This window comes from Takifugu flavidus, chromosome 13, assembly GCF_003711565.1.
Source record: "Takifugu flavidus isolate HTHZ2018 chromosome 13, ASM371156v2, whole genome shotgun sequence".
NCBI classification, from domain to species: domain Eukaryota; kingdom Metazoa; phylum Chordata; class Actinopteri; order Tetraodontiformes; family Tetraodontidae; genus Takifugu; species Takifugu flavidus.
In genome coordinates this window covers 685,718-710,620 of record NC_079532.1, presented here as the reverse complement: position 1 = coordinate 710,620, position 24,903 = coordinate 685,718, and the positions used below count along the sequence as shown (strand labels likewise).

General features: G+C 44.9%; 2 protein-coding genes across 14 annotated transcripts in view; both read left to right on the top strand.

Annotated features, from left to right (window-relative positions):
* Positions 1-83: 83 nt before the first annotated feature.
* On the top strand, positions 84-24,335 carry ppip5k1b (diphosphoinositol pentakisphosphate kinase 1b). Of its 13 annotated transcripts, none has more exons than XM_057052946.1 (33): positions 90-284; positions 7,142-7,287; positions 7,535-8,017; positions 8,769-8,961; positions 9,468-9,558; positions 9,640-9,725; positions 9,947-10,101; positions 10,171-10,272; positions 10,340-10,501; positions 10,569-10,690; positions 10,765-10,866; positions 11,056-11,142; positions 11,300-11,375; positions 11,629-11,738; positions 11,881-11,904; positions 12,234-12,319; positions 12,391-12,516; positions 14,118-14,162; positions 14,835-14,956; positions 15,297-15,479; positions 15,560-15,701; positions 15,771-15,994; positions 16,172-16,299; positions 16,381-16,495; positions 16,612-16,719; positions 16,793-16,909; positions 17,270-17,410; positions 17,546-17,654; positions 19,077-19,226; positions 21,189-21,251; positions 23,191-23,328; positions 23,408-23,518; positions 23,656-24,335. In XM_057052946.1, the coding sequence occupies exons 3-33, from the start codon at positions 7,829-7,831 to the stop codon at positions 23,745-23,747; spliced, it is 3,699 nt and encodes a 1,232-aa protein (XP_056908926.1). In that variant the 5' UTR covers positions 90-284; positions 7,142-7,287; positions 7,535-7,828; the 3' UTR covers positions 23,748-24,335. The 13 variants fall into 13 exon arrangements, with proteins under 13 accessions (XP_056908922.1, XP_056908926.1, XP_056908921.1 ...); XM_057052941.1 differs by having other exon boundaries at positions 8,766-8,961; XM_057052944.1 differs by having other exon boundaries at positions 94-378; positions 8,766-8,961.
* mpi (mannose phosphate isomerase) overlaps positions 1,799-24,903 on the top strand; it is a 59,728-nt gene continuing 36,623 nt past the window's right edge. The window contains exon 1 of the mRNA XM_057052957.1: positions 1,799-1,802. The gene's annotated coding sequence lies outside the window, so the exon portion shown is untranslated. The remainder of the gene's footprint in view (positions 1,803-24,903) is intronic.

Genomic DNA, 24,903 nt, shown 5'->3' with positions numbered 1-24,903 from the left:
GGAAGCAGCTGCACCACCTGAAATGACCGCTAGATGGGAGTAATGATCCGTATTGCAAAACGTCAATTTTAAGTTTTAAAAAAATGAAGTAAAAGGAGGAAGCTGAAGGAGGAAGCTAATGCTAACCGCTAACGCTGACCGGGTCGTGAACTCAGTCAGCAACTCCACTCTTTACACAAAGTTTCGGAACTCCGACAGTGGCTTCCTGCATCACGTTCAGCCCACTTTCATTCCGGTGAGACACAGAGACCAACGGCTGACGGAGCTCCGGAGGTTTTCCGAAGGTAAGTCCGTTTTTTTCCGCTGTCTGCTCACTGCTCAGCGGTGGATCTGGGACGGAGGAGAGAGTCGCTGTGACGGAACAAAAGCCCCTAAAAAGTATGCCTGTACTCATGAAATTACTGGTGTTTATTTTTCAATTTACTTCTCGATCAGCTCTGTAATCTGGTGATCTGCTGTTATTTCATTCAGACACCTGTAGTCTGGGGATTATGTGAAAATGTGGAAAAGAACTGGAAAAAAGATGTTTAAATGCTCTCTGACTCAAAGCTCCTTCCATCGGTGGCTTTCATCCTCTCATTTCTTACTTCTGAGTGTTTTCGACATTCTCAGTTTATCATCATTTCTGATTTACTGCAGCTATTTTTAGGCTTTCTTCTTTAATCTGTCATGAACTCTAGTCTATAAACCGTAATAAAAGGATTTAGTATCCGCTATATTATCCTTTTAAAATAATTTGTTATATTATAATACGTCATATTTTGTCGCCACTAAAGCTCATATGTTACTGTTGGGTTTTATTTTTGCTGGTATCTTCATTTCATTCAGCTTTTTAATGTGACGTTTCTGAGTTAGAATGAGTCACCTGATGCCTTCACGATTGGTATAGCATCTCATTGTCATCTTATGGATCTCAGTGCATCGATGTGTTTGTAGTGGAAATTAATTTTATTGCTTTCTTTCATTTTCAAATACAGTAAAACAGAACAGAAGGGTCACGATATTTCTATGAAACCCTCTGAGCTTTGGTGACAGAGTGTTGGTGACGCAGCGATGGTGTTGGTGATGGAGCGTGGGTGTTGGAGCGATGTTGTTGATGACTTGGTGTTGGTGACGGAGTGTTGGTTTTGGTGACGGAGCGTTTGTGTTGGTGTTGGAGTGATGGTGTTGGTGACAGAGCGTTGCTGTTGGTGACTTGCTGTTAGTGTTGGTGGCGGGGCGTTGGTGTTGCTGACAGTGTTGTTGGCTGCGTCTTTGATCTCATTATGTTGAAACAGACATAAATATTTGACATTCATCACATCTTCAACAACCACAGTGCTAATCTGAATTTGATGGGGCGGAGTCTGTCCCAGTAGTCATCAGGTCAGAAGTGAGGACACACCAGGGCCAGTGATTAGTCCAACACGCACGCACGCACACACACACACACGCACACACACACACACACACACAGTTCAAATCAAATCAATCTTTATTTATATAGTGTCTTATACAATCAAAATTGTTTCTAGGCGCTTTCCAGAATCCCAGGGCCTAACCCCAGACAAGCAACAGTGGCAAGGAAAAACTCCCCTTTAACAGGAAGAAACCTTGAGCAGGACCAGGCTCATGTAGGGGGACCCTCCTGCTGATGGCCAGCTGGGTAGAGGGAGAGGAAGAGGAGAGGAGAGAGAGAGGAGAGGAGAGAGAGGAGAGGAGGAGAGGAGAGGAGAGAGAGGAGAGGAGAGGAGAGAGAGGAGAGGAGAGGCGAGGCACAGAGCACAGAAACACACGCAAAAATACGCTATACAGCGGGTCAGCGGGGCCGGAGGTCGTTATGCAGCTCCGAAGGCGGCGATACCTGTAAATAAAGCAGGAGAGGAGAGGAGAGGAGAGCAAACCACGACCCAGTGGGGTGACAGAGGCCTGTCAGGTGATCATGTTTCCGGACCCCGGCAGCCTTGGCCTATAACAGCATAGCTAAGATGTTAACCTAATGATTAGACGACCCCCTAAGTATGGTAATTTGTCTATCTATGATAGTAACTGGAACTACAGAATTAGTAACAATAAGCTTTTTCAAAGAGGTAGGTTTTAAGTCTGATCTTAAAAGTAGCGATGGAGTCAGCCTCCCGTACCTGGACAGGAAGCTGGTTCCATAGCAGGGGGGCCTGGTAGCTAAATGCTCGGCCCCCATTCTACTCCTAGAAACTCTGGGAACCACAAGTAGACCAGCATTCTGAGAGCGGAGCGGTCTATTGGGCTGATAAGGTATCACTAGCTCCTCCAGGTAGGATGGAGCTAGGCCTCTGAGGACCTTGTAGGTCAAAAGAAGGGTTTTAAAAATTATTCTAAATTTAATGGGCAGCCAATGAAGAGACGCCATTACAGGAGTTATGTGATCTCTTTTGTCAATACCTGTCAGAACTCTGGCTGCAGCATTTTAGATCAGCTGGAGGCTTCTTAAGGAGTTGTTTGAACACCCTGATAATAAAGAATTACTATAGTCCAGCCTGGAAGTAACAAAAGCATGAATTAACTTTTCAGCATCATGCTGCGTCAGTAGCTTCCTAATCTTTGTGATGTTCCTCAGGTGAAAAAAAAGGCACTTCTAGAGACTAATTTAATGTGTGAGTTGAAGGAGAGATTTTGATCAAAAGTTACACCTAGATTCCTCACAGAGAGACTAGATGTTAATGAGATACCATCTAGAGTGATCATGTGATCTAATCTATCCCTGAGAGGTTCAGGACCAAACACCATGACCTCAGTTTTTCCTGGGTTAAGGAGGAGGAAATTTGAAGACATCCAGAACTTTATGTCTTTAAGACAGGTCTGGAGCTTCACTAACTTCTCTGTCTCCTCTGGTTTCATGGATAAATAAAGCTGAGTGTCATTAGCATAACAATGAAAATGTATCCCATGCTGCCGAATAATGTTCCCTAAGGGAAGCATGTACAAGGTGAAGAGGATTGGTCCAAGTACAGAACCTTGAGGAACTCCATGGCTAACCCTACTGTATGAGGAGGGAACACCATGGACATGAGCAAACTGGCATCTATCAGATAAATATGATTTAAACCAGTCTAGTGCTGTCCCTTTAATCCCAATCACATGTTCCAGTCTCTGTAACAGGATGCTGTGATCAACTGTATCAAAAGCAGCACTGAGATCCAGCAGAACCAGCATAGAGACCAGTCCATGATCTGAAGCTATGAGAAGATCATTAGTAACTTTAAGAAGTGCTGTGATGAGCTCTAAAGCCTGACTGAAACATCTCAAACAGGCTGTTCCTCTGCAGGTGCTCCAGTAACTGAGTCACCACCACCTTCTCAAGAACTTTAGTGATAAAAGGAAGGTTGGATATCGGCCTATAGTTTGCTAAGACATCAGGATCCAGTGATGGTTTTTTAAGCAACGGCTTAATCACTGCCACCTTGTAGGACCGGGGTATATAACCTGACACTAAAGAACCAATGATCTGGTCCAGGATAGAACTGCCTATCAATGGTAAAACATCCTTCAACAGGTGTGTTGGGATGGGATCTAAAAGACACGTGGTGGACTTGGATTTCTGAATTAGCGAAGACGCCTCAGAAAAATATATAGGACTGAAGGAGTTTGGAGTTGGAGAACCTGTATGTTCCCACAGTCAGCACATCTGGTGATGGTCCAGTTGGGATGACCTGGTTAGCTTTCTCTCTGATAGCTAGAACTTTATCAGTGAAGAAGCTCATGAAGTCTTCACCACTAAGGGAAGAAGGGATACGTGGATCTAAAACACTGTGACTCTTGGTTAATTTGGCCACAGTGCTGAAAAGAAACCTGGGGTTGCTCTTATTTTCCTCAATTAAGGAAGAAAAATAAGCTGTTCTAGCCTTGCGAAGGGCCTTTTTGTAAGCTAATAGACAGTCTTTCCAGGCTACATGATAGCTGTCAATTTTACAAGAATGCAACTTCCTTTCCAGTCTTTGCACTTTCTGCTTGAAGGTCCTGATATATGAATTATACCAGGGGGCACACCTCCTCTGATTTACTATTTTCTTTTTCAGGGGGGCAACAGAATCAAGCGTGATTCTCAGTGAGGTTGCTGCACCTTCAGCAATAGAGTCAACCTCAGCAGGGCTAAGATTATAATGATTGATCCCTGGGGAAACACACAGTGGTCCTGGGATTAGCACAGGGATCGCTTCCTTAAACTTAGCTACAGCATTATCTGAAAGACATCTGCTATAGTAAGACTGTGCTCTGAGGATAGAAGAATCCTTAATCATAAATGTGAAAGTGATCAAAGAATGGTCTGACAGGAGTAGGTTCTGAGGGAACACTGACACATGTTATACCTCAACACCTTAAGTCAGAACTAGATCTAGGGAGTGGTTGAAGTTATGAGTTGGTTGGTTTATCTGTTGGAGGAAACCAACTGACTCAAGTAATGAAATTAAGCCATTTCTAAAGCTGTCATTTACAACGTCTACATGTATGTTAAAGTCTCTAATGATAATGACTTTGTCCGTTGTAAGGACCAAGTCAGATAAGAAATCAGAGAACTCAGACAGGAGCTCTGAATGTGGCCCAGCAGGGGGCCGATATACAACTGCAAACAGAAGTGGCTTTTCTGCCTTCCAGTTCAGATGGGTGATGCCAAGAGTCAGGCTTTCAAATGAACTGGAGCCATATTTTGGTCTAGGATTAATTAATAACTTGGAGTGATAGATTGCTGTCACTCCCCCTCCTCGACCAGTAGCACGAGGAATATGATAATTAAGATGGGTAGGAGGAGTAGATTCATTTGAGCTAACATACTCCTCCTCCTGAAGCCAGGTCTCAGTAAGACAAAATAAATCAATGTGATGATCCGCTATCAGGTCGTGCACTAACAGGGATTTACACAAAAGAGATCTAATATTTAACAGTCCACACTTAATTGTGATATTAGTTTCTCCAACTTGTGCTTTCGTATTAATTTTAATAAGATTATGGTGATTGACTGCTCCCCTGCTCTGTGCTTGGTGAACTTTTAACCGTGGAACAGAGACTACCTCTTTAGTGTTAAATATATTATTGTTGGTGGATGAGGGTTCTATAGAAGCAGCAGAGAGGCGTGTAAGACTACAACTCTGCATCCTGGTCTGGACCCTGGATTGTCAGGTCACTTTGGGTCTAATAAAATTAGCCAAATTACTAGAAATGAGAGAGGCATCATCCTGTGTGGGATGGACACCGTCTCTCCTAATCAGACCAGGTTTTCCCCAAAAAGTGCTCCAATTGTCTATAAAGGCCACCTGGTTTTCGGGGCAGCACCGTGACAGCCAGCGATGAAGCGATGACATGCGGCTAAACATCTCATCGCTGGCCAGTTGAGTATCTGGTCAACCTGAGTGGTGGAAACCTGAACTGGGCTGATCTGTTGGCAAGTTTCTTCAGCTCAGAGATGTTTTGTTCCAGAAGAATTTAGTGAGATTATTAGTTCAACCACTAGGAGGAATCAACATCTGTATCTGTACCACTGGAGTTCTTGCACCTCATCTTGTCTATACGTGTTTATGTCCTGACTGGAATCATTGGTCAACATCTTGATGGGAAATTCCAGTTCTGTCGTCTTCCTGTTCAGTGGAGCTGCTGTTTAAATAATACATCAGTATTAAAAGAAAGCAATCAGCTGATCTGTAATCAGAACTGAGTCCCAACCACAGCAGCAGGCCCAGGCTGCTGTCTTATCATATAGTAATAAGTGGCTCCGCCTACACGTCGTAAATGGTCACTGAGGCGTCTGAGCAGCGGCTCAAAGGTTAAAACCTTTTATTGAAGCCACTTTGTGGAAGATGTGCTTAGGCAATGGTAAAAACAGTTTTTAACTCTAATTGCTACCCTGTCACTAAAGTGCTGCACGAAGATGGTTGCTAGGCAAGAAAGAATATTAGATAAACCTGAATATCAGGATATTTGTAATATCTGTGTGTGTTTGTGATGATATCCTCTGAATTATTTACATATTGTTGACATTTAGGTTGGATTGTAATAAAGAACCATGAGAGTGTTAATCGGATCAACATTTACACTGCAGGATATCTCAGTCTCTGTGGGGACATTCTCTTGATGATTCATGCAGTTCAGATCCTTTCGTAGAAACGTTTTGTAATGTGATGTTTGCGACTGGAAGTTGTTGCAACTTTACTAGCCAAACTTCACCACATTTCCCAGCATGCCATGGACGCATGCCATGAACGCACTGGAACCACCTGACAGCTGCAGGAAGATGTTGAGAAAGATTCTGAAATATGAGGTTCCGGCCCGATCAGGGCTGTGGGATATCTGGGCTCAGAGAGACCTTGGGGAGACATTGCTGTCCATCTTTTTGTCTTCAACTCTACTCATAATGGTGATGACACTGTAGTGTGATTCGGCCCAGGACCTGACCTCTGCTCTCATTGGTGATGCAAACATGGTTGTGACTGTGCAGACGCCATTTAAATTAGGTAATCTGAACTATGTAATGTCGGAGGAAGAGGAAATGTGGTGACCATCTTTGTCTCAGTTCTGCCTGTGAGAGAAGTCATGTTCTCCACCTTGGCAGCCAACCGGAAGTGCTTGCTTTTGTGTCTCATGTCATCGCCTCAGAGGCCTTAGCTGCTGGCCATGCCGTGCTGCGTACCTGAACTCCTACAGCCCTCAACTCTGTGTGTGTGTGTGTGTACAGAACAGGATGTCACGGTTGAGCTGGCCAGTATTGGTCGAGGCAGTGTTTAAAGATTCAAGGTAAAGATGGTAAAATGACCAGAACTGTTTTTGGAACCTGCCTTTTAATTTAGCGCCATCAGCTGCTTAATGCTGTCATCCGATCCCACCGTAGCTTCCACTCAGCTGCTGGATCAGAATGAACTGGTTTCCAGACGGCTTCAGGTCATAACAGGCTGCCCCACATTTTGTCGCATTAACAGCTGTGGTTCTTAATATGTTTGTACCTGAACATTCAGGTCACGTTTGCTGCCGCATGCTGTTCACAACTCAATCATTTGTCACAAGTAGAAATGTTTAATTTGCAGTGACCATTAAAAACTGTCTGATCAGAAATATTATGGTCTGATTGATTGATTTCTATGTTCATCATCATCATGCTTGTGTTCACGAACGAACACGTGGGCTTCATATCTGCTAGGACAACAACAGCCAGTGTTGGATTACACTTGGGGGCTGAGCTGGAGGATGACAAAGGAAGAATAAACCAGTCACTCACACTGGAATAAAGCTAAATAAGAGGGAAACCTGATGCCCAGAGACACGGAGGGGACGCTGCCATGACAGGTGATGGTGGTGAGCCACGGGCTCAGAAATGATCCAGATTAGTCACAAATGTTAAATATTGATGAGACACTAAATAAACTCTCACTCTGGATTCACAATTGTGGAATTTTATCTGGAATTCCGTATTTTTTGAGTCCTCTTTGTTTTTCCTGTCCTGGTTACTGTGATCTCACAGTCGGTGTAGTAACCTTCACAGGTGTTGTCCAAACTCTTTTGGTGTTCAGTCGTGTTCTATGTGTTCTTGCAGAATAATGGAGCCCAGAAGCTGCTGTTGAACCTTAGGTGTTGACTTTGGATTTTGAAGCGTGAGGGAGCGTCTCCAGGCTGGAACATGTTATCAGGCTTCCTTTGTCCTGGCACGAGGACTTTTACAACTGCAGACGTGACAACGGCAGGTCCAGGCCTCTAAGATACCATTCCTACCCCAGAACACTGAGGCTGTTCTCACTGAGTGTAGAAGTCCAGTAAACACCGCCACACAGTGACAGAACACCTGGACCTGTTACCCACGACCACCAGCCATGTTACACCAACACTCCTGATGTTGGAACCCTGTGAGGAAGCAGGGCCGGGACTCAGGCCGGGACCAGAACCAGAGGAGGCCGCTCCAGAAGGAAAGACGGGAAGGCCCAGCTGGGAGGAGGATGAGCAGGACTCAGCCCAGATGAAGTCCGACGTGATCGACAGGATGTGTGGATATGATGGCCTGGAGGAGGATGAAGACGAGGCGGTGAGTTTCAGTTTCTGTTAGTGGGAAAGTCCATTTTCCTCACCAGAACTATGTCTGTTCCTCCTGTTATTAATAGGACTGTGATGGAAAAAGCCAGTGTAATTAAGGAAGGGGAAGCTGAGGTTGGACAATGTTGGGGCAGCGGGAAGCAAAAAAGATTTATTTGGACTTGGATGGTGGAAAACAGATGTTGGTATACAGACGCTGTTCTGAGGTCATCTGGTGTCTGTTTGCAGACTGTAGCAGAAGGAAGACACGCCAGTTGTATAGAAACGTTTGTTGTTTATGATCATTAGATCAGAGGTCACATCGTTGGGTGCATGAACGCCTTCTACTGAGTTAAAAAGCACAAAGTCTACGATGGCAACCACGGGGTTTCCCTGTCCCACACAAGCAACACCAGCAACGTTGGTCAGTCCGCAGCTATGTGAAACAACGACCAATGGGGTCACTGTTTCAGCATATGGTCATTAGCATCCAGACACAAACTGATGAAAGGATGACACAGCACTGAGCTGCTGGTCGGTTGTTATTAGGAACTGACGTCTTCAATCTGTACATTAGGATTAAAGATTTGATATGTTTGAGCTTCATGCACATGTTGCCAAAATGATATTTAACACCCCTTTTTCAACTTCTTAATTAGCAGTGGCGCTAATGATTTTCATGAATATGTGTGATGGAACAGCAGGAGGTTAAATTCCTCCACATTATTTTCTTACTCGCCATCATTTCTGCTTTTTCTCAGCAGGAAGAGCGTCAGATTGTGGTTGGAATTTGTGCCATGACTAAGAAGTCCAACTCTAAACCCATGACTCAGATCCTGGAGCGCCTGTGCAAGTTTGACTACATAGATGTGGTCATCTTTCCGGAGGAGGTGATCCTTGAGGAGCCAGTGGAGAATTGGCCTCGCTGTGACTGCCTCATCTCCTTCCACTCCAAAGGTGAAATCAATCTCTCGAATGGGTGAAAGTCCGGATTTACCCACAGCTTCATCATTCAAACCACAAATCGCACATCTCAGTATATCCCAGTGGATCCCAGTTCCTTTGGTGAGGGCACTGGTCTTACTGGTAGGATGGAAAACCATGCTGGACTGTAGAATCGGGTTGGTTTACAGTGTCATAAATGTTCATTTCCAGCTCTGAACATCAGCACACAGAGATCCTCCGCTCTATTCAACATTTGCTACGTTTGTTATTTGGTTCTTATTACGGTAAAAGCATTGGTGGGAAAGTCTCACTGGGTTTACTGGTGTAGGGTCACAGAGCTAGATGGACACATATGAGGCCAGTTGAATCACAGAAGAACCAGTACTGTAGCAGAAAGAACATTGCTAGCTCAGTTAGCCGTTGTGATTGATGCTGTAATCCCTGTGATCAAACTGGCCTCTATGGACTCTGACCAGATTAACCAACCACCAGTGCTGGAATCTCATCCTATTTTCCAGGTTTTCCTCTGGACAAAGCTGTGGATTATGCCAAACTCAGGAATCCTCTGCTCATCAATGACCTCAACATGCAGTATTTTATACAAGACAGGTTCAACACACACACACACGCACGTACGTACGTACGTATACGTGTTCAGATTTTTTCAGTAAATCCTCTTTGTGGTGTCAGGAGGGAGGTGTACCGGATCCTGAAGGAGGAAGGCATCGATCTCCCTCGTTATGCTGTTTTAAATCGAGACCCCCACCATCCTGATGGTGAGAGAAGCTCACAGGAAGTTTAGAACTGCAGGAACCTTTATCTGCTGATGAGGATCATCACCAACATCAGCCCTCTCATCATATCAGATGTGGGAAGAATTTAACTGAAGCAGTTGTTTTAACACAAGAAGCTACAGAAGTTTCAGATATCAGATTAGCTCACTGGTTTTCCAGAAGCTGCTGGGAAAAATGCAGTATTTAAATCTGCTCTTGTGCAGACTGTAATCTGGTGGAGGCGGAGGACCACGTGGAGGTGAATGGGGAGGTGTTCCCTAAACCCTTTGTAGAAAAACCCGTTTGTGCTGAGGACCACAACGTCTACATCTACTACCCCACCTCTGCTGGCGGGGGCAGCCAGAGACTCTTCAGGAAGGTAAGCGCAGAGGGAGAAGCCAGGTGACCAATCTCCTCTCTAATCTCCTGATGTTTGTGTTGGCGTTAGATTGGCAGTCGCAGCAGCGTCTACTCTCCTGAAAGCTGCGTCCGAAAGACCGGCTCTTACATTTACGAGGAGTTCATGCCCACAGATGGCACCGACGTGAAGGTATTGTTCTGTCCTCAGTATCCAGTTCGACAAGTGCGGAACTGTCTGTCATCTCTGGACCTCTCAGGTCTACACTGTGGGTCCAGACTACGCCCACGCCGAGGCCCGTAAGTCTCCTGCGCTGGACGGGAAGGTGGAGCGGGACAGTGAGGGCAAAGAGATCCGGTATCCCGTCATGCTGACATCAATGGAAAAACTTGTGGCCCGAAAAGTCTGCATGGCCTTCAAGGTGGGTTTGCTGGAGATGACTTCCCTGTTTGCTGCTTCTTGCTTTAACATCTCTGCATGATTCCCAGCAAACTGTGTGTGGCTTCGACCTCCTGCGAGCCAACGGCCACTCCTTCGTCTGTGACGTCAACGGCTTCAGCTTTGTCAAAAACTCCATGAAGTACTATGATGACTGTGCCAAAGTTCTGGGGTAGGTGGAAACCCACCCACCCCCCACCTCAGAATTGGCTAGTTGCAATATAACTCATGACTTGACCTGTTCAGGAATATGGTGATGAGGGAGTTGGCACCCCAGTTGCACATCCCCTGGTCCATCCCCATGGAAGCTGAAGACATCCCCATTGTTCCGACAACCTCTGGATCCATGTAAGTGCTGGAAAATACATCCAGAGTTGGCACTTCCTGTACAGGCAGGAAGTACGCCCCATCATGTCTGAAGTGATTATCCATTGATTATGAAACTGTTGTAGCAGGTGATGAAGTGTCCATGTCAGAATTAAAAAGTGGAAACGAAACTGTAGTGAAATTTTGTTGAGTCAACTCTACTGCCTCCAGGATGGAGCTGCGATGTGTCATTGCTATCATTCGCCATGGTGACCGTACACCCAAGCAAAAGATGAAGATGGAGGTCAGACATCCTCTGTAAGTCTGAGCTTCTGACACTCACACCTGGTCTTTGCATTCATAGATTAATGTTGCTGAATTTGTTCAAGGATACAACCAGGCAACCTTTACATCTCACGTTCAGAACCATCAGAAGTTTCAGTTATGGTCAGTCATCTGATCTGCTCTCCCACAGATTCTTTGACCTGTTTGAAAAATACGGAGGGTACAAATCTGGCAAACTGAAGCTGAAGAAGCCAAAGCAGCTGCAGGTGAAAGAAGTTTCTCTCAACATCACTTTTTTGCTATTTATTATTAAACTGACTTCTCAGGAGTCACTTGCAAATCTTAAAAAAACTACCCGAGGGAGAGAATATCAGAACTTTCTACAATGAGAAATAAAATGTTTATTTGCTGTGTAACAGAAATAAAATATTCAGCTTCATAAATCCTTCCAGATTGTTTCTACAGAAGTAAATTTGCCAACTCAAATCTTAGCAAAGGTGTCACTTTCTGTGTTAAAAGGAAGTGCTGGATATCGCCCGTCTGCTGCTGGCTGAACTGGGTCAACACAACGACTGTGAAATCGAGGAGAAGAAATCCAAATTGGAGCAGCTGAAGACGGTTCTGGAGATGTAAGTGACATTATACAGCATCATCATCTTCCTGTTTCATCATCATCAAACAGACTTCCTCTTTACTGACATTCATTCATCCTCTCATTTTTTCTTTGTATTTTCCCTCCTGTGACTCCATCTCTCATTGTTTCTGCCAAAGGGAATCCAGTTTGATTGACAACCAGTAGGCTCCACCCCTTTGCTTTTTGGTTTGCTCACATAATGCCGACACCTCAGGGTTCATTAATGTGCTGATTTAATCATTTCCTGATCCTTCCTGTCATTAACGGACTGACATGTGATCAAATGTTTCCCTCCGGACGTCGGTGTGTGCTGCATGTCCATTGTTCTCACCTGGACTCCACAGAGTGACAACAGTTATTTTACAATCGGCAATAAATAATTCTTAAAATGATTCAATTAGTCCTAATAAGATATGAAAGAGGTTCCAGGAACCAGGAAAGTATGATAGTCTCTGGTGTGCCTCTGACCCAGGAAAACTACTGTTTGCAGGTACGGTCATTTCTCAGGTATAAACAGGAAAGTTCAGTTAACATACCTCCGGAATGGCCAGCCCAAAGCCTCTAGTGAAGAAGAAGGTATGATGACGGAGATGCGTCTGAACATTTTATCATAATTCTGATTGATTCAATCTTGTTCCTATTTTTAGACTGTAAGAAGGACGGCCCTTCACTGCTGCTTGTATTAAAGTGGGGCGGTGAGCTGACACCTGCAGGTCGGGTTCAGGCTGAGGAGCTGGGCCGGGCTTTTCGCTGCATGTACCCAGGAGGTCAAGGTAGCTCTGAGACGCACGCATATGCACCCATATACACAAAATAAAATGAGCTGGGCTTTATTGAACTTATTTGCTTGTCTCTGAACACAAACCTCTAATGGAGGTTTTTAGGGATGTCCACTGGTGCTGCTCTGGTGCTCCATTTGTGCTCCACTGGCGCTCTACTGGAGTACCACCTGTTCTGCTCTGGTGGTGCACGGGTGCTCCACGAGTGTTCCACTGGCACACCACTGGTGCTGCACTGGCAATGCACTGGTGCTCCGCTGGTGCCCCGCTGGTGCCCCACTGGTGCTCCACAGGCACTGCACTGGTGTTGCACTGGTGCTCCACTGGTACTCCAGTGGTGTTGCACTGGTGCTCTATTGGCACTCCACTGGTTCTCCACTGGTACTCCACTGGTGTTGCACTGGTGCTCCATTGGCGCTCCACCGGTTCTCCACTGGCGCTCCGCTGGTGCCCCGCCGGGGCTCCACCAGTGGTCCGTTGGTGCCCCATTGGTGCTCCACAAGCACTGCACTGGTATTACACTGGCGCTTCACTGGTGCTCACCTGGCGCTCCACTGGTGCTCCACAGGTAATCCACTGAAGCTGCACCAGTGCTCCACTGGCGCTCCACTGGTGCGCTCCACTGGTGCCGGAGCTCCACAGGTGCTCGGCAGGTGCTCCACTGGTGCTGCACTGGTGCTCCACTGGCACGCCACTGGCGCCCCATTCATGCTCCTCAGGTGCTCCACTGGTTCTCCACTGGTGCTGTACTGGTGCTGCAGATATCATATCATCATTGTAGTGATTATTGATCATCTTGAACAACTTGAGCTTGTGATAAAGATACATTTACCACCCATCCTCCTGCCGCATGCCCTTGTGCATGCGTCTCTTCCTCCTCAGTAGTTCCAGGGTCGGTTCCAGGGTTAGTTCCAGGCTTCATTGGTTGACCAAAGTAACTGTTATCCAAGTGATGCTCTGCTTAGGTATACAGCTACCTGACAGCTAGGTGTATAATTACACTCACACAACTAAATCAAAGCCATGATGCCAGCATGGTTTTGAAAGGTTAACCAGCCAAAACTGATGGTATTTATGGTGAAGTGATGATGTATTTGTGATGGGTTTCAGCTTTAGATGAGATCAAACTGAAAAATCTTTACATTCAAAATGAAACTTGACCATTTCCACAAAGTTCAAAAATGAGTAATTTTAGGCAGTGGACTTTTACACTTTGCTCCAAATGTGGAACATAAATGCAGCATCAAGGAACCAATGCTGGGACCAAGTCCCCTAAATGTTCTTGTGCGCTGGATCAGGATGGTTCTGTAATGTTTGTTCCTTTTTCAGATTTGTGTGAGGATGTTTTGTCAAAACTGTGTTTACAGACCTCCAGACCACTTCTGTGAAATAATTCCTGTACACATTCAGAACTAAGAGCACCAACAGCACACAGCATTAATTAAAGCACACAGAACCAACACTGGGAGGGGCCACAGAAATTCCGCTGAAACAGAACTTTATGGCTGATATCTTTCTTCTCTCAACCACCACTTTTGTCTGTTAACCCTGTTCTTCTGTTCTGACCTGTTGTCACATCCTGTATTAACTACTAGCCAGTAACCGCCGGGCCCTTGGCACAGAGTCCCCTATTCACTTTGGTAAGAGAAGGGTTTTCACAGCTCTTTACCTCTGCTCTCATGCCACACATTTTTGTCACTCTGCCCACTAATAAGGTCTAATTTCTCTCTCCATAATTTGGGTTAATTGCACCTGTGGTTTGCCTTCTGCAACATTTTCTGGAGATTGTTCAGAAACTGCTAACACGGATCATGTAAAAAATTCTGCTGTGTCTTGTTTCCCATTCCAACTTCCAGGATATGGTTTGATGATCCAGGCTGCTTCAGTTGGGACTAAGGTGCTTAAATCCAACCCATACCTGTAACAGCAACTGATGTGGCTGAGCGAGAACTGCATGAAGCATCAGTGTGAATATTTGAATGTGGGCCCAGTTAACATAAGATCCTTCCAGTGATAATCTGGTGATTGATCTCATGGTGGTCACCTCACTTTCACTTCATTTCCTTCAGAGCTCAGACCTCCCAGAGAATTGGGACCAAAGTTACTGAGCTTGTAGGAGACAACTGAACTGAAAGTGTTGTTTCACCTGCACAGGTGTTGGATTGACTGAGTTGCTACTTGAATGGACCTTTGTGGTACTTTTGAACACAATCATCATATTTTATGTTACTTTTCCCTTCAGTTGCTGCCTGTTTTATGGACAGGATGTTTGTAGACATTCTCATCAAGGTGGTGTGTTTTGTGGCCTGCAGGTGATTATGCTGGTTTTCCAGGCTGCGGCCTTCTCCGCCTGCACAGCACGTACCGCCACGACCTGAAGATCTATGCCTCTGATGAAGGCAGGGTCCAGATGACAGCTGCTGCTTTTGCCAAGGTGAGGAGCAGAATTCTGAAGCATTCCATCTAGAAAAATAACCAACATATTTGATCGTGTGAGGCTCTTTCTTCTGCTTCTTGTCCTTATGATTTTAAAAAGATGTGTTGGACGACACATTGAATGGATTTTGAGTTTACTGTAAGTTCTGACAGATGATGTCTGGTTCTAGTAATCAGACTGGGCATTGAGAAGTCCCAACAGTCACATTCAATTGAAAACTTCTATCTATTTGAACAGGCTCCTCTCAAACTCTCCTGTGGATTTGGGTGTCAAAGGTTGCTGCTGTGGCTGCTGCGGCTGCTGCTGCTGCTTTCAGCTTTTGTGGTTTTGGTTGCAGGGTCTACTGGCTCTAGAAGGAGAATTAACTCCAATCCTGGTTCAGATGGTGAAAAGTGCCAACATGAATGGACTGCTGGACAGTGACAGTGACTCTTTGACAGACTGCCAGCAGAAGGTGAAGACCAGGCTACATGAGATCATGCAGAAGGACCTGGAGTTCACACAGGACGACTACCAGAAGGTTTGTGGGTGCAAATCCCCAAAAATAGATTCTGTTCCTTCAGTCTGGAATATGTTGATGATCTTTCCATCCTGTCCCAGCTGGCTCCCACTGGCAGCCCGTCACTGGTGAACTCCATGGAAGTCATTCAGAATCCAGTGAAAACCTGCGACAAAGTGTACAGTCTTATCCAGAGTCTGACCTCACAGATCCGCAGAAGGTTGGAGGACCCAAAGTCAGCAGGTAAGGTGAACCTGTGTCACTCAGGTGTGTGAGGAACTGCTGAAGAGCATCTGTTACTCTTCCTCACAGACCTGCAGCTCTACCACAGCGAGACACTGGAGCTGATGCTGCAGCGCTGGTCCAAACTGGAGAGGGACTTCCGCACCAAGAATGCCCGCTACGACATCAGCAAGATCCCTGACATCTACGACTGCATCAAGTATGACACACAGCACAACGCCACGCTGGCCCTGGAGGACACAATGGAGTTGTTCCGGCTTTCTCGAGCCCTAGCCGATATCATCATCCCTCAGGTCGACTTGGCTTTAATGCTTTCATGTTTGAGCTGAGCAGTTCTTGTTGCTCTGCGCCTCAAGTTACATTTCACTGATACCTGATCAGTAAATCAGTAATTGTTTTGGGTTTTGGATTTTTCAGTGTCGGTCTGGACTTGGGGTCCTAATCATTTCTGTTGTCATCTCATCTGCCAGGAGTATGGCATCAGCAGAGCAGAGAAGCTGGACATTGCTCAGGCTTACTGTGTCCCTCTGATGAAGAAGATCCAGCTGGACCTGCAGAGGACTCACGAAGACGAAGCTGTCAACAAGCTTCACCCATTGTAAGAACCAATACAGGTTATTTTCTGCCGTAGTGGTGGCTGTGCTGACTGATGAGACATTTCCGCTCTTTTGCCCTGCAGGTATTCACGCGGAGTGATGTCACCTGGTCGTCACGTGCGCACCCGCCTCTACTTTACCAGCGAGAGCCATGTTCACTCTCTGCTCAATGTCTTCCGCTACGGTGGCCTGCTAGATGTATGAAAGATCTGTTTGCATTTTGTCTTCTTTTCTTGTTGTCATTGAGTTATTGTCTGAAAGATGAGTCCTCTGAGCTCTCTCATCTATGTCTTCATGTCTGCCTGTGTTCTCAGGAGGAGAAGGACTGGCAGTGGAGACAGGCCATGGAGTACCTGAGCGCCGTCACTGAACTCAACTACATGACGCAGATCGTCATCATGCTGTATGAGGACAACGATAAGGTGCCCTGAAGGTTCCACCCTCTCATCTGCCTTCATCACTTTTACATCCTAAATGGTGTCACGTTGCCTCCAGGAGCCCACTTCAGAGGAGCGCTTCCATGTGGAACTTCACTTCAGTCCAGGGGTCAAAGGTTGTGAAGATGAGGAAAACATTCCTCTGGGCTTTGGCTTTAGGCCGGCCTCCTCTGAGGTGCGTGTGTGAACAGAGCTGAACTGACCTTAGCAGTCAGGCCAGGCTAACTGGATCAGCCTGACCAACATCCAGGTGTTTAGGAGGTGTATATGACAGGCAGGGTAAGAGTAACCAGTCTAAAGTTGGGACCACTGGGACCAAAACACAGCCCATCAAAACAGGAGTAGGAACAAAATGAGAAAGGGCAGTTTTCACAATCCAACAGTCAGAAACTACAGTCAGAACATGACTCAGACGTTTATTCCCTTATTCAAACAGGCTTCTTTTCCCTTACAAATCTAAAAGTTTTATTGTTCTGTCTGACTGACATAAACACAACTGTTAGTGTAATTTTATTTCTATTTTCTGACCAATTAGAACAAAGACAAGAAGCCCAATCAGGGCAGTCTGGAGGACCTCTCCCAAGACCAGCCCGATCAAGCCCTCCTCATCTCTGAGCCAATCAATATTCAGCGTAGGTCACCAATGATCCGAAACCGCAAGACGGGCTCAATGGAGGTACCACAGCTGCTTTCTAGGGGAGCAGAACCATTTTTGCTCATTAGTCCTTGTGGCTGAAAGAGTTTATTTGAATTTGAAACCACAATTGAGTCTCACAGCACCTTTCCTTCTGGTCTCCACATTCCCTCTCAGGTCCTCTCTGAGACCTCCCCCATCCAGTCCTGCAAAGGCTGCACGTCCCACAGACTCTTCCACTCCTGTTCACACCAGTCACCTGAGGTCAAACCAGCCAGTGGTTTAGGTGGGCCACTCTTTCCTGATGTGTGTTTGTATTCTTGTCCCAGGACATGCACTACACTAGGACAGAGAACATTACTGCTGCTCCTCACAACCTCCAAAGTAATGGGGTTAAGGGAAGAAGATGAGGAATGCATTATGTCAGTGAGAGTCGCCACAATAATCGAAGTTCACACTTGTTTATGAGTCAGTGTGTGACAAAAATGTGTGTGTGTGTGTGTCCATGTCCCTTACCTTTCAATGATGGTGGTTCCAGCTTTAGCAGCCGTCAGACAGGACTGTGAACTATGTAGGCCAGAGGTCAGAGGAGAGTCACACCTGTCGGGGAACACGAGGGAACAACAGATAGAATGATAGTGGAACAAACACATGGTTCCATTTAATGGCTGTAGAAAAACTAATGTTGATTCTGTCTGCGGTTCTGATCACCACTATTTACAGTGACAGTGACGGTGAAAATCAAAACGTCTACAGTCAAGGGAGAGTGATGATGTCAGCTGGTTTATCAAATCTATTCCCAGCTCAGAGACCTCACAAGGTCACCTGCTCTACTGCATCAGCACTTTACTCCCAACCCTCAACGGTGTGTTACCACAGCAACACTCACCGGGTGTCTAATGGAAGACACGTGGACACAACCATGAAGGGTTAGAACAGGAGGGTGTGTGTGTGTGCCTGTGTGTGTTTAGGCGTGTGTGTCTGCCTGTGTGGGTGTGTATGTGTGTGGGTGGGGGTGTGTGTAACTCCGCCTCAGGCATGTGACAGCAGCAATTGTTTGTCCTCCATGTATAGCTACTCCGTGACTACTGAGTCAGGTCTGAATGTTCCTGTTCATGTACACACGTGTACGTGTCTCCAGAACATCATGAGGTTCCACACGGGACCACTTCTGATGACCTTCTATTTTTATCAGTGTTTGACAGCTTCGTGTTTCCACACTTGTCCAAGGCTTTGCTCCTCTGTTGACTCTAAACACACCTTCTTGTTCCACCTCTGCCAACCATGTGACCACGTCACTGCTGTGAAAACCTCAAGATAAAATCACCTGGATGATTTTCCTGGATGTTTTTCACAGTGTGAACTGGTGTCTCCTTCAGATGATCAGGACCACTGTTGATCTAAATTCCCTTAATATTGACACCTTTTTCAAATTTCACATTCTTGCGTCACATTTTTGCAAGAATTTAGCCAAAACAACCCTTCAACATTCTGAGAAATAATAATATTGCAAAGTGCCAATATTATCTTGTTTTTATAAACGGTGTGTTTGTTAGATTTTGTATCTAATGGTGGTTCTAATTATGCTTCATGTTTTTGCATTAGCATGCTGTGAAATAAAAACTAACCCCCACACCTTGTCCCCTGGCTTCTCACTCTTTGGCTCCTCCTCCTCACCTTTGGCCCCTCCCACTCAACGGATGCATAGGCTCACTCTGCTCAGGTCTCTTCAGTGCCTCTGCCCTTGGGGTGTCCTGTAGCGCCCCCAACCTGCGAGATTATGTCCGCACGCATCACCTCCACCATCGAAAACCGCCGTTGTCGCCAGGCAGTCTCCCTTGTCAGACCGGCGTGTTTGGTATGTTCAGGCTGTTCTGCGTCCTCCTGTAGGAGGCGCCGTTCCTGCCTCTCAGAAGCTTCTTTTTCTTCTATATCATGTGTTACATTGTGGAATGTTTGTCGGCCTTTTTTCCTCAGTCAGAACTGAATTTCTCAATGTCGTGTTGACTGATTTTAATTTACCGATGATGGTGATGAAGGCACAGATATGATCAGGGATCAGCATTGATGCTTATGCTTGGGTTCTATCTCTTCTTGCATGCTGGTTTGCAGTTGGCACCAGAACCTCTTGTATGGGTTCACATGTTTTCAGTTTTCTGTTTTTCAAAGCTGAAATAAGAAGGTTCTTTTCGGTGCATCTGCACTAATTTCTATAGCTGAATGCCATAAAACCTGTTTGGAACCAGCCAGTAAACCACTAACATGAATGTTTTGACCTGCAACATGTCTGCAAGTTGTTTAGATCATCATAAGTACGAGAATATTCAAATAATAAGAGTTCTCAGGCAAACATTTTGATCGGTATTAACAGATTATTCGCTGAGAACATTCATCTGGAATCTGACCTGCACCATTTATCCACCAGGCGTCACTATGGCTGCAGGAAACAAACAGTTCCTCATTGTGTGACATCACTTCCTGTTTGCTTCCAGCGTGAACTGACTGCTGTTGATGTTAAAGAAAAACCCTCTAATCTTCTTTTGATGAGAATTAAATTTAAACATTAAATCTGGATGTCCTTTAACATTGAATAGGCTTCAGGAATTATTCGCATATGACTATTCAAGGTAGATTTCTCTGTCAAGTGTTTCTTCTCTTTGAAGACGTTTCCCCTTCTATCCAGAAGGCTTCTTCAGTTCTGAACTCGCTGGGGACTGAGCTTGAAAATATAGCCCCTGTGGACCATTGGCATGTTAATGATCTGGACTGTATACTGTACAGTGCCAGGAGGAATGCAAGGAACTGTACATTGGGGAAACCAAACAACCTCTCCACAGAAGAATGGCACAACACAGACGTGCCACCTCTTCAGGTCAGGATTCAGCAGTCCACTTACACCTAAATGAGAGTGGGCACTCCTTTGAGGACAGCCAAGTACGGATACTGGCCAGAGAAGACCGAGAGGGGTATCAAGGAAGCTATCCATGTCAAATTGGAAAAAACATCCTTAAACAGAGGTGGTGGGCTGAGGCCCTTCCTATCACCCACGTACAATGCAGTCCTCCACTCCTTCCAACAACAAACCAAACGTTCATACCACTTCAGGAGACCTGGAGACTCACCACCAAGTGAGCCAGCAGACAAAGAGGAGACACCTCAACCGAAACTAGGTGAACGACCCGACCAACGACCCTGCCAACAACTCTAAGGTGACCACTCAGATCATTAACATGCCAATGGTCTACTTAGCTCAGTCCCCAGCGAGTTCAGAACTGAAGAAGCCTTCTGGATGGAAGGCGAATGTCTCCAAAGAGAAGAAACACAGTCCAGTTGACAGAGAAAACTACCTTGGATAACGATGACCTGGATGATTGAGAATCTACACAGACATTTTGCATATGACATAAAACTTTCTGAATATTAACATTCGGCATGCGTTTATCAACTAACCACATTTGATTGTGTTTGGAGATTTAACCAATTATTGTTGGTGACATGACCTCAGTCATGAAATTCTTCAACAGCCAGTAAAGAGCTGAAGTCTGAAGTTAGAATACTGCAGCCTTCAGCTAATTTGCTGCTTTGGTATTCAGATTAGGGTTAAAATTTCCATCGGCATGGAAACAACCCTTTATTAATTCATCAAACAGGAAGTGAGGTGTTTTTGGAGCAGTTCCCTTCTGGTTTCTTCCATGTTTGCTCCTCATCGTCCTCCTTCATCCCTCTGATGTCCCCGTTTTTCGACTTTTAAAGGAGTCGTGCAGACAAGCAGGTGGCCCAACCTTCCCAGTAACACCAGTTACCTTTCTTATCTCCTCAGAGCTCTTCTCTATGCCACCAGTAAAGAGATTTTCAGTGTCGTTTGCCAGGCATCCGACCAATGGTACGTCTGTTTCATTCCCCTCCATGGTCCTCCGTGTTGACCTTGCATGACCTTTTCATGGAGACACATTCTTGTGGATTTTCTGTTTTGCTGGTTTGAAATTTGCGTGAATCTGTTTAATGATCTTCTGATGGAGCAGCTTCTGTTTGAGCACTTGCTGACTTGTTTCCTCACCTCTAACATCACCTGCTTCCTTCATCACCCTTCCACTTCTTCTCAGGCTGGATTATAATCAATAAAATCTTCTGATCGTTCAGAACCTGCATGTGTCACAACAGACACTCAGCTGCACTTTTTTGGTTCAAATAAATGTTTAATTGTTCCTGATTCTTAATCAGGAACATGATTACATTTCTTCTGTCTGTTTTGATTACCTAGTTTAGTTTTAGGAGTTGAGTTCTTGAGTTGGTGATATGTTCTTCTGGTGAATACTCCCCTCTAGTGGAGACTGTGGGTGGATTTTAGCAGTGAGGCTCTGTAGGAGGAGATGGAGCCTTTCGGCTTTATTTGCTGCTGTTATGTAACAAAGAGGCCAACACACATTCTTCTGCCTGCAGGAAGACTGATGGATGGAATCGTCATTGTCAGATTCTCCAGTTTAGTTGTGTTCCTCCTGATAACCTGAACGGTTCAAGCGTCTGTCAGCGTCTTTCTGTCTTGCAAACAAACCAGACAACCTTTTATTGATCCATCATAGAATGGAGCTTCTGCACATCTTCATACCAGACACTTCTTTTAGGGGCAAATGGGGCTGTTACCATAGAAACAGCTGAGCTGGAGAGATCAAGTGTCTGACCGTCATTGTTCTGTCTAAAGGAAAGCATTCAATGAAGCTGCTGCAGCAGTGTTCAGGACAGCGTGTCCCGTGTGTCCAACGTGTCCTACTGAAACAGGCCTGAATCACTCCAGGGCTGTGAAATATGGCTGAAATGCTGCTGCAGACATTTGAGTTCATAAATAAAATTGACGGAGTCACAGCAGCATCATCCAACACGGCTTTACTCACACACCGGCTTTCATCTCCGTTTAATCTAGTCCAATTTAAACCAGTCCTGTTTAAAGTAGTCCAGTTTACACAGGTCCCCTTTACACCAGTGCAGTTTAAACCAGTCCTGTTTAAACTAGTCAAATCCAATTCAATTCAGCTTTCTGAGCCAGTTTGATTCAGTTGAATAAAGTCCAATGGGTCCATTCCAGTTGGTCCAGCCTTGTCCAGCACAGTTACCACTTACAGACTGTTCTGTTGGGATTGCAGAAGTAACATCTGTAGAAGCCACATGTCACTGATCTGGTCTAACTGGACCTGGACTAACTGATCTAAATGATCTATTCAATCTATCTGATCTAACTGATCCATCTGTTCTAAGTTATCTAACCGATCAATGATCTAACTGATCTATTTGATCTAAATGATCTAGTCTTACTGATCTAAATGATCTAACTGATCAAAATGATGTATCTGGTCTAAATGATGTATCTGGTCTAAATGATCTCTCTGATCTAAATGATTTATCTTATCTAACTGATCTAAATGATCTATCTAATCTACCTGATTTAGCTAATCTAAATGATCTATCTGATTTAAATGGTTTAAATGATGTGTCAGCTTTCTTGTCAATGCTACTTGTTGTTCACGCTTGTCTCCTGGATATTTTAGAGGTGGACGGATGTACAGACATACTGAGCATCAGTCTAGTCACTAAACATTAAACATCAACCAGTTTTGACATTATCTCTAACTGAACATGAGGAATTAATATCCACCGTGTTTCTGCTCATGTTGGTGTATATGGCTGTAGTTGGATGACTGTTGGGGGTAACAGACACTAGTTTGTTTTAATTTGTAGTTAGTTTTTGTTGCCTGTTAACAAATGAAAGCCAATGCATGAGGTCTGGCTGGTGATGAAGGTTCTTTTCTGTGGTATTCCTTCTGCTGCAGGCTTTGAAGGCTGCTCCATGGTGCCCTCTATCTACCCTCTGGAGACACTGCACAACTCGCTGTCCCTCAAGCAGGTGGACGACTTCCTCAACAGGGTGTGTGAAAGCAGCAGCGAAGCTCACGCCAAAACCATGAAGGGTGAAAATCAGCTTCCACTTTGCCTTTGATGCACGGCAGCATTTGAATGTGAAGTAACACTTGCTGTGTGTCTCTGCAGTCTTGTCCAGCCTGTTTGACTCTCAGAGTCAGTCTCTCTACAGTCCTCAGCGTCCTCTGTCCTCTTCCGGCTCTGAGACATCCCTGCGCCCGCCAAGTCAGAAAGTGTGGAGTGAGTGTGGAATCGCACTTCATATCTGTATATGAACACCACAGTCAGATTTAAAGAAGTGGTCACTGACCAATAATCAGATTATTAGTACATCAGCATGTTTTAATCTGATTGGATGCTGGGATTTTGTCTTTAAGACAGCAGTATCCCCTCCAGTGCCGTGTCCAGCGCTGGCCCCCCCTCCCCTGTCACAGAGAGCTCCTCCCTTGACTTCACCTTCAACGACTAAACGGAAAAGTGCCAGGAATTCTGGATTGGGAAATGTGGGGAGAATGTGCCTTTCATCTACCCATGCACGCACGCACACACATGAGCTGCTGACCTGTGTGTTTTTCAAAGTGTTCATGAATTTTGTGGCCATTGAGAGAATTTTCTGTTGGTTAGCTTATCTTCAGGTGGTAAACAAGAGCTCCATCGTAACTTACCCACAATCCTCGTCTGTAGAGGAGCTGTAGGAGATTTGGTAGAACAATTAGTCTCATTCTTCACAGACTCAGCTGCTCATTAGGTTTTCTGCTTCAGCTTTAATTATGTTAAAGTTTCTGTGAAGAAAATCTGTCAAACATTCAGTAAAGTTTATTCTTTCAGTCTGATTCAACATGCTGAGCTAAGTTAATTAGTAGCTGTAGCTTCACTGTTAGTGTCACATGATCAGTTTGTCGCCAAAGCAACGAGAAACCAAAGAGAAACTCTTAAGTAGTCAGTCAGTTTAAGTTTAAAAATGATTTAAATTGATTGTGTTAAACTTTAATTGACTGTTTTTGGCTGAAACCACTGAGATTAAATAAACCTTGAGATGTCTTTTGAGACTGAAGCAGCTTTGATTCTGAATCTGATTCAAGTTTTGATAAAAGAATCAGAGCAGAGGCTGATCAAAAATGAGTTTATTGAAAATAAGCTACTGAGTTCATCCGGCTGTGCTGATCTGACCTTTATTTATGTTGAATTATTTCTGTTGTTCTGACGTTAAAGAACAGAAATTAAATGTCCAAAAAAGTTCACTTTATTTTAATCTGAGAAATGATTAAACTATCAAAATATTATTTTTATGTTCTTGAAGACGATGCTTCACTACATTAAATTAAATAATTTTAATCTGATTACCGTATTTTTGCGACCATAAAGCGCACTTAAAAGTTTTAAATTTTCTCGAAAATGGACGGGGCGCCTTATAATGCGGTGCACCTTATGTGAGTTCCAAAATCTGTAAATGCTTTTCGGCTTTTGCAAAAGCCATTTCGGATTCATTTTGTTCATTTCAGATACAGAAGCTGATGTATGTGAGTACATTGCTAAATACATGCTAGCATGCATGTTTTAAGATAGCGTACCGGTATGTTTTACCATGCCCACGCCCGATAATCCGGTGTGCTTTATGTATGTGT